Raw genomic sequence first — 10,176 nt, forward strand, 5'->3', positions numbered from 1 at the left:
AAGCATGGATGAGAAGAAAATTACTATAAAATAAATGAAAGTTTGAACAATTAAATTCCTAGTGAAAATCCAACTGATTGGTGCCAAAAAATGGATCAAAATAATCTATTGAATTGATAAATATTATATAATATTGTAAATGCGTAATATTATGGAAAGAGGGCTCAAACACATAGATGAGAATGAAGGTGGCATGGGGGAGTAGGAGTGTGGAGAAAATCATTTCCTTGTCTTCTTGCAAGGAGAGGTGGGTAAGGACACACCACGACCGTCGGGGATGTGTGTACCACAAAGCGAATTATTTTTTAGCTATATGAATGAAACCACATGTTGTCATTTTGACACACATTTTTTAAGACCAACAATTGTCTGAGTGCTATGTTTTTTTATTCTATGACAACACGCATGCATTCTACTAGTATTCCTAATCACATACTTGTCTACTTTAACTATCCTGTTAGATTGCATTACCATTCTATTGCTTTTCTGAATATGTTTTGTCATAGCATTAATATATACATCCTTTTATAGTCTAGATACACAATGGTACCCAGGACAAAAAGAACAAGTTGAACGTTGTGATTTGTCGCTTTCTCGAATCGTGGGAGCAATGCATTGGACACACAAAAGAACAAGTTGAACGTTATTATTTGTCGGATTCATGGGTGGGAGGGCCTATAGGAACCGCTTGTTCACCGTTACATGTGACTATTGGATATAAGTTTAACAACATTCACACACCACTTTCGGATGACTACTTAATGGGAAATGACACAAATTGTCCATTTGTGGCTTCGGATCCTTATCATACGAATTCGACATAGTAAACATTTAACATTCATTCTATTTTACTACAAAATCAACCATATCCTAGCCATAAACAAGAACCTTTCATGGATAGAAGTCATCAACATATGTACTTGTGTTCTATTATGTAAACAATGTGAACATCTCATGGATAAACACCATCAACAATGTATGTGGTCTTACCTCGCATGAGGGATTCATGCTTCTTCACTTATGGATATTTCTAAATCCTCTAAAAATATATAAATAAAGTCCACCTTAATATCTCAAGCCGTGCATGGGGAGACAACCCCTAGGCATATAGGGCGGAGATTTGTTTCTCTCTATGGTCATTTCATGCTTGGCGTGAGGTGTTTTTTTTTTCAAAAGATGGAACCAAAGATTTCAAAAAGCAAATTCAAAAGAATCTCAGTTTGTTTTGAAATACAAATAAGTGTTTTAAAGTGACTAAAATTATCTATATGTGTGCGAAATATTTGTTTTAACTTTAGAATATGTTTTTTATTGACACTAGACCTACCTATCTCAAGTGTTGCAACCGATTTTCTTTCCATTGTATTTTTCTTTCAATATTTCAATCTGTTTTCGCAAAACACCGTATGCATGATTTTGAACTTTAAAATGTGTTAATTGCACAACTATAAAATGTTCATGAACTTTATAAAGTATCCATAAAAAATTTAATTAATTTTATAACATATTCCATTTTTAAAAGTTCACGATAATAAAAAAATAGTATTTTTAAATACAAATTAAAATGTTCACTGGTTTTTTAAAAGTTGTATCTCCATAATTTTTCACGTTTTCTATTAATTTCTAAAATATTTTAACATTTTGGTAGAAAAACTTCATGAATTTATAATAATTATATAAAAGGGAAAATGTAGAAGAAAGGGGAAAACCCAAAGGAAAAAGTAAACCAGAGGTAATTAGTAGAATACAACAAGAGAACCTTCCAAACAAACAACAAGAGAACCAAAAGAAAAGGAATAAAAACTGGAAAAAAGCGTGCCTAAGATGGGTGGAAGGAAAATCAGCTACACTTATAAACACAGAAAAAACAGAAAGGAGCCTTCCCAAAGAAAGCATCACTGAATCCAACCTAATATTTGGACCGGGCAATCACCTTTTTCTGCGCCCCATCAGGCCAGCCCATACAAAACCATTTCTTTGTAGATCGGCCCATATTACTACAGCAGACGGACTCACATTTGCATGCATGCATAGTTCTTCCCATGCATAGTTCTGGAAAGAAAGAAAAACCCCTCAAAAAAAAGTTCTGGAAAGAAAACAGATGGGACATGCAGTGCATGCATGCATTCGTCCTATTTTTGGACACGTAATGCATGCAGGCATTTAGCCCGAACCGAGGGTTGTGTGGCGCCCGAAGAAAGGCAAAAGGAAGCTTCCTTCGGGCAGGTCGAACGGTTTGCTTGATGACATTTAAGGGCATGTATAATGATTTTAAAAGATGATCTCTTAGCAACAAATCTCTCACCACATTTTTAGGAATAATTAGTTACTAAAGATAAAATTAAGAGAGAACCCATTGTATATCATATTTTTCTGTCATCTTTAAATTATGTGGCTGAATTAAGATAAGACTGTTTTTTCAACCATTGTACATGCCCTAACTATTTAAAATTAGTTGTATGAATCATAAAGGCCGCGCGCGTCTCTGCCTGCTTTTTGTCAGATTCAAATGCGACGTTTTGCCTTTTTAATTATTTCTTTATGTGACCGACAACTCGCCCTCTGCGCGCTTGCGTTTCCTGGTCTCACTCACGCCGTGTGCTTCACTCCCGTCACACATGCTTCTCACTCACGCCGTGTGCTTCACTCCCGTCACACATCCTTGACACAACCACGTCATCAGGGTGCCTGGCTGTCACCCATAGAGTTTTACTCCCTCCTGTCGTTTTTACTCCGCATATAAGATTTGTTTGAAGTCAAACTTCACATGAAAGAACATCAACATCTACAATATATATAACATAAAACTAAATTCATGACGCATCCAATGATATTTTTTATTATAACTCTTAATATATATTTTCTATAAAGTTGATCAAATTTTACGAAGTTTGACTTCAGAAAAAAAATTATATGCAAAGTAAAAAGGACCGGCGAGAGTACCGTCCAGTCTGGTTATGCGGGCACACATGTTTGGACAAGATGAATTGACCACAATTTTATAATAATAAAACTAGTTATTGAGTCCAAGAATTAATTATTTACTCCAAACATTAATTTGCCAAAATCACTCCTGTCCTTCCTCATTTCCTGCACAGCAACACGGCAAGAAGAGCTCCAGTGCCACAAACATGATACCAAACTTCAAACATGTAGGGAAAAAAGAAGGATTCGTCTATGGACAGCGTAAAGAGACACACGAAAAAAATGAACGCCATTTTTAGTTAGGTTTCTCTCTTTCTCCTATGTGTAGATCGAATTTAAATATGAAGTTATGTGGGACCATAGACATCTTTTGTCAACCTGCTAAATTTTACGAAAATATTGGATCAAGCATTGATAGCCCCGAGCCCCCGACATTGGCCGAGACTATGGTTGAATTGAGGAGGATGGGCCAAGCCTTTAGAATTTCCGCATACCATTAAACATATATCAAATTACAACATGAACTTGCAAAAACCACAAGAGGAAAGGAGAGACGACACATGTTCAGAAACATTGGCAAGAAATCTTCATTGAAGTGGAGTTCTGCAACCACCATGCTCACCACTTGCCGTCTTCGGACACGAAGAACCATCGCCCCATAAGGGCTTTGTGAGCCGAAGAAGAGGCATGCCATCCGCAAGGCCATTTGTTTTTGTGGAATGTTGACCGGGGATCATCCTCTTGCTCCTTGAAACCCGGATCTGCCACATGTCGTCGAGGTAGAACGCTGGAACTGCCACTCACGAGCCACCAACCTTGTTCTTGGACCTTCATGTTGCCCAACACAAAGATGACACCACACGAGACGGAATCCACCACAGACACAAAAAACACCATGAGATTCATTGCTCCAAGGAAACGATGAAACAAGGTGCCTACATATCCCTCAAGTTCCTCACCATGGGCGCATCGAGATAGGCCTGAGATCGAGCAAAATTTATTCCAAAAGCCAGCGCCAACCTCCATCCAAACGTGTCATAGGGCACACTAACCCTAACCCTAACTACATCCAAGGCAGAGAGCCATGGTTTCCCCACCCAAGCGTCAAAGGAATGATGACCGGAGGGGAAAGAACCATAACCTCACCGGTAGGGCAAGGGAGGAGTTCGTCGTCTCCCCGATTGCCTTTTTTCCAGGACCAGAGGGAGTGAAGCGGTTAGTAAATTATGAGCCATTGAAATATCTTGGTCCTTGAAGAAAAATTGAAAGAATTATGGCCAACGGCTATGACCATCTTTAATCCATACCAGAGCACAGTCGGCGTGTGTCGGTATCTAACAACCTGACATTGGGTTGTATGCAACAACCCTTTGTGAGTTCGGCCAAGGACTGAATGTGTTTGGGTTTCCAAAGTCATCGATCGGCCGGGAGTGGATGACAGGCAATAAAGCACACCAAAACTACCCAGGTTCAGGCCACCTTCGAGGTGTGATACCATACTCCTGCTAAGAGTGATATTTCGTGATGAACTGGCTAAAATGTGTTTGTTGTGTCTGCCTCAATTGGTAGGCCGCAGTCTTCCTCTATTTATAATGCTTTTGTTCTTCCTTTCCACCCGGGGGTTCTTCCTTGGCCCAGTATAAACAAAGGAAAAGTGGATGCCGTCCATAACGGATCGATGTGACTGGTCATGGCACTCATGTTCGTAACGAGCCAGTGGCTGATGGACACTGCCCCTGTAGCCGCACGCAGGCTAGGTGAATCTCCAGCGGCCACTATTGATGATCCGGGGAAATGGCACGCCTCGTCGGAGCCCATAATGCTAAGGACATCTCTGTTGTGTCTCATCTTAGCTGCTGACGACGGTTGCAGTAGCGGGTTAGCATGCATTTAATGCTTCTGGCAAATAGGTACCCCGCTCCCTTCATGAAGAAGAAAACCGCAGGGCGTCGTGCTTCCCGGGAGGACTCGAGAAGCATTTGTCGGGGCTGGGCGCCCCGCGAAGCACCTAGCACGGGGACCTCGTGTTCTCAGTCCTCAATTGACAAGTTGTCATGCCTCCAATCGTGTTGTCTGGTGCGGCGTCGCTTGCCAGGCGCCATCGTCAAGGGCCAGGTCCATTGGCCCAGGGTACCTTGGTTCCCATTCAGCCGCCAACATGGCAGCGCCTATATCATAGAGTTATCTCCAAACAATATTGTTTACCGTTACTATGAGCTAGAGGTCTTTTGACTTTCGTTTGGGCCATGGCGGCCAGTGCTCCTAAGATCATAGAAGCAATGCTGCAGAAAAAGTCCTATATCATAGAGTAATGATAGACCAATACACATGAAAGACAAAAATTCGGACACCATTTCTAGTTTCTCTCTTTTTCCTATGTGTAGATCAACTTAAATATGAATTTGGTGGGACTATAGACACATGTTTCGTCAACCGGCACATTTTTTTTCTAAAATATGAGATCAAGCACTGGTACGCTACAAATGCCCCCCCCCCCCCCCCCCCCCCCGACACTGGCCGAGCCCGCGGTTGAATCGAGGGGCCAAGCAAAACTGGCAACCAACAAGCCATGTGCATGGGGATTTCATCTACTTTACCATCATTGTGAACCATGGAAAGACCTAGGCCCTCGAAGAAAAATCGAAAAGAAGCATGGGCGCCACGGCTATGTCCATCATTATTCTCTGCCAGTGGATAATTGGCATGGTAACACCTATATGAATAACGGCGAATCCATACCGTTTACCGTTAGTAAAAGACCTCGACAATCATTCTTAACCATGAACATGCATAACTTAAATGTTCGTAGGTTATGTTCCCATTAGCGATAAAAACGCTCATAGTACCATTTTATTGCTCCTCTGGATATGTAACGTCATCACAATTATGTATGCATCCGTTTATACTCTAGATACACCACGGTACCTGACATGAACAAGTCACACAAACTGATTTGTCGCTTTCGTGAATCGTGGTTGCGACGTGGCCAACCCACAAAGAACAAGTTGCATATTCTAATTTGTGTCACTTTCATAGATCCCGAAGGCCTATAATGATCCACTCATTTTCCGATACATGTAACTGTATTAGATATATAATCGATAAGATCAGTGCCACTTTTGCATGCACCTTTAGTGAAATCTAAGCAAAATATCCATTTATGGTATTGGATGCTTATCATACAAATTTGGGGTGGTAAAGATTTATCACTTATTTTTAATTAACTACTACAAAATACATAAACTTGTGTTTCTGGAATAGATTAAAAAACGACTGAATTGATTGAATCGGTCTGAAAATAATTAAAACTTTTACATGCACACCAAATAATTGATTAAATAGACATTGATTGAAATTCTTCGTAAATAATTATTTGTATCAAATGAGCTTGACTAATGCCAATGGCACTGTACCACTAAGAATGCAAATGAAAATGAGCTAATATCTGTGGAATATTAATTGTAAGCCAATGTATTAATTTTTACGATCAAATTCCACTCGAAAAAGCAATCTCAAATTGACAAAAAAATAAGAATTCCACTGGAAAAAGTTTTAATCGGGATCTTACTGGCAAGAGACATTTATGCGCATACGGACATACCTATATTTGGAAGTTTGTATGGAGCAGCGCCTCCCTGTCAGCTGTAACAAACTCGTCATCCAAACTGGCTCTTGCTTGCTCGAGTGAGATGTAACCGACAGCCCGGGCCCCAGTGCGCAATAACTGACTCCTGAGAAACTTGGTACGCTTGGTCTACATGGGCGACAGAGACAGAGATGGGATCCAAGGGCTCTTCGCTGCTCCGGTGAGCCGCTGTGGAATATGTGTACTTTGAACGTCATATTTTATGAAGGTTTCCCACCGTCGGATGAAAGTGGGCCCGGAAATTAAAGGCCGAGGCTGCACTTCCTCCTCTATATGATGCGGGTCCCTGGATCTTCTCGACAGCGACTTGCCTTCTCCCCTGTGTCAGACACTTCCTCTCTCTCGCTCAATTCCCCCGAAATTCCATCCCCTTCGCAGCCCCCCCCTTGCTTCCGACCTCCGGCCGAGCGGATGGCGTCGTTGCGTGACATGCTTTTGAGCCAGGAGCTGGCGGCGGCCGCGGCCATGTCGGGGGACGCGTACGGGAGGTTCGAAAGGTACAGTATGAGCTCTGCCCATGGTTTTCCCCACTACCAGCAAGCTGGTAACGCTCCGACCGGATTCCCCGACACGGGATTTCTCGTTTCCGGCTTCGGCATGCCTCCCTCCACCTTCATCATGGCGGCGGGGACCCACGCGGCCGCTGGTTATGGCGCTGAGGCCGTCCCGGTGGAGATCCCCGTGGTCGGGCGACAGACACCTGCCTCCAGGAACGCCAGGGCGACGCCGTTCAGAGGACCGTGGACGGAGGAAGAGGACGAGTACGTGAAACCTCTGAATCTGATTTGTTTTTTGAGCAGATTGATCTCGCGGCATGCATGTTGTTCTCCTTTAATTGATCAATGCGCTTTCTTTTGTTTGCAGACTTCTCAGGAGATTGGTAGATGAGCATGGGGAGCACAAGTGGGCGACCATTTCAAAGCACCTCCCGGGACGGATCGGCAAGCAGTGCCGTGAGCGATGGACAAATCACGTGCGCCCCGGCATCAAGGTGATGCATCATCGCAGCTTATAGTCTTGATTTGGTTCTAATTAGCCGAAATCTTCCACGGATCTATATGATTCGGAAGTCTAGATTGTTTTAGTTTAGTTTTTACTACGTTCGAAGCATGCTGAACTTTTGGTCGTACAATTCGGAAGTGGGTATTAAGTGAGGAATGAATAGTTCGTCATGCTGCATACCTTTATTTTAATCATTATTAATTGCGCCAATTTTATAAGGCCACTAATTGTTCGCATGAGTAATTCTGTCCGTGGCTCTTGGGAAGAGATTTGGGGGAGACAATGGCCAAACATTAGTTCTATACCATTTTTTTTTTAAACTCTATACCATTTATTTTTGTCGAATTGCAGATGCACAAGCGTCTGAAAATCCGCAAGTTTCAGTGGACTGCTTTGAGAGGACAGAAGGGGCATATTAGGAATTTCAGGATCCAATTAAATGTGGGGGGGGGGGGGGGGGGGGGGGGGCTGGGGGGAGGGGGTCTCATATTTTTGTTAGGACCGCAATTCCGATCATCTTATATTTGGAGTTTTCTTTTTGAGTATGAACCAATTAATTACGCTCATAGTTTATACATGCCAATTTTGAACTTTCAATATATATCGAATGTCACACAAGTTTCTAGAGTCGTCGTCGGGTTGTGGGTGCGATGGCTGATGAATCGGACGTGAGTCGTGACGTCAATGGTGGTACACCATATTTTATGTGTGTTATGATTGGTCAGGTCTGCCGGTTGATGCACTTCATATGGCGGTCCTCCGGATCTAGTTTAGCGGCGTGGTGGCCTATTGTCCATGGCGGATTGTCTTTGTTTTCGACATTTTTTCCTTCTAATTAACCAAGCATTATACATGGTTTTAGCACAGTTTTCCTTGTAGACATGACCAATTCATCTCCACCATATGAATTGCTGGAGGACCTCTTGTCCTCTCAAGACGTTCGGAAAAAGCCACTCAATTTGTAGTGAATATTTGTCGCTCTTTCCTGATGCTATTAGAGTTTCAGCAAGGCTGTTCCAGCCTAGCAAAGCTTCAGATGTCTGTATATATCATTGGGCTTTGTTGCGAGGATTCAGCGATGCAATTTATTTGCACAAAATAAGGCGCCTTTAAAAAACTGCCACGTCGATCAGCAGCATGTCTGATCCAATATACTATCACTATTTCCAGTATGATATTCAATTAAATCACACTTGATTGTGCCAATCATCTGGAGGCATGCACTAACTTTGCTTCACATAATCACATTCCAGAAGGACCACATCTGGACTGAGGCGGGCGACATACTGCTGATCGACGCGCACAAGATCCACGGAAACCGTTGGTCGACGATCGCGAGGTGCCTCCCCGGCCGGTCGGAGAACGCCATCAAGAACCACTGGAACGCGACAAAGCGGAGCCTCAAGTCGAAGCGCCGGCAAAAGAAGAAGACAAGCCAACAAGCCGCCCCGGGGCAGTTCACCCTCCTCGAGGAGTACATCCGCGACAAAATGATGGCTGACGAGAACGTGGCGCCACCGTCTCCGTCGTCCGGCCTCGGGTATGACGGCCAGGTTTTTCCAAATGCCGCTGCAATGCTGGCCGTCTCGAACCCACCGGGGATGGGTCAGTACCTCCACCCAGCCAACGCGGCCGGGTCATCGTCCCAAGCAAGGATAATGAACCTAAGCGTGCCCTTGCCGGACCTCAACGCCGCCTACAGCGGCGAGATGCTGGAGCGATACTACGACCCGGCCTCCTTCCCGACCTACAGCAACAACAACCTGCTGCACCATGGACCAGAGCCTGCATTTCTTCAGATGTTTAGTGCCCAGGGACGCATGCTTGCTGCATGCACCAACCTGAAATTGTTCCCGCTCCCTCAGCACCTCGGTGGCGGCTACTACGGCAGCGAGACGGGCAGCAGCAGCGCTGGTGGCAGCAGTGATCAGGACGAAGACGTGGTCCAGATGGCCTCGAGGGAGTTCCAGCTGGACCTCACTGGACCTCACTGGCTTCAACTGACACGGTCCGTCCACCGGATCGATCCAGTACCTATCCATTGATTTTAGTTTGCCGTTTTACCTTTCCGAACATTTTAGTTTGTCGTTCGTTAAATCAGCTGCTGTGTTGTATACTGTTGCCCGAAGAACACTACACTTGTGTGTTTGTGCGGCGTGGCATGCATGTATCTTTAATTTCCGCATTCTGAGTACTTTGTAAGTAACTTTTACCAAAACAATTTGTTGGAGAACCTTTGTTGTACCTGTGATGTTTGTAGAGAGATAGCGATTCAGCATATGTACTTCTGTTTCCGATATTATACTCCATCGACACTGTTGTGTGTTGTGCAACGCACAAAGGGTGCGCGGCTTTCGTCACGTGACAGGGCCTTCAGTTCTGCTCGCGGGCAAGGAGAGAACAGAGAAGATAGAGTCGGTTGTCTGGCTGCACGCCACCAGCGGTTGTATGTTCTCTCCCTTGGCAATTTCACTTTGTCCGCATGCTCCTCTACGTCTGCAAGCTCCTCCCAGAAAAATAAGAGAACTTGATATTTATTTGTTAATTAATACAATTGCACGTGGAAAACTGAGCATTGTTATGATGGTCATCATGCAAACATA

The 10,176-nt window shown here is 43.7% G+C and overlaps 1 protein-coding gene across 1 annotated transcript; it reads left to right on the plus strand.

Moving 5' to 3' along the window:
• The first annotated feature begins 6,909 nt into the window (after positions 1-6,909).
• LOC109749426 (uncharacterized) lies at positions 6,910-9,853 on the plus strand. The gene is made up of 3 exons (XM_020308392.3): positions 6,910-7,332; positions 7,436-7,562; positions 8,827-9,853. The coding sequence occupies exons 1-3, from the start codon at positions 6,983-6,985 to the stop codon at positions 9,616-9,618; spliced, it is 1,269 nt and encodes a 422-aa protein (XP_020163981.1). The 5' UTR covers positions 6,910-6,982; the 3' UTR covers positions 9,619-9,853.
• Positions 9,854-10,176: the final 323 nt, after the last annotated feature.

The sequence above is a fragment of the Aegilops tauschii genome, chromosome 3 (assembly GCF_002575655.3).
Source record: "Aegilops tauschii subsp. strangulata cultivar AL8/78 chromosome 3, Aet v6.0, whole genome shotgun sequence".
Taxonomy (NCBI): Eukaryota; Viridiplantae; Streptophyta; class Magnoliopsida; order Poales; family Poaceae; genus Aegilops; species Aegilops tauschii.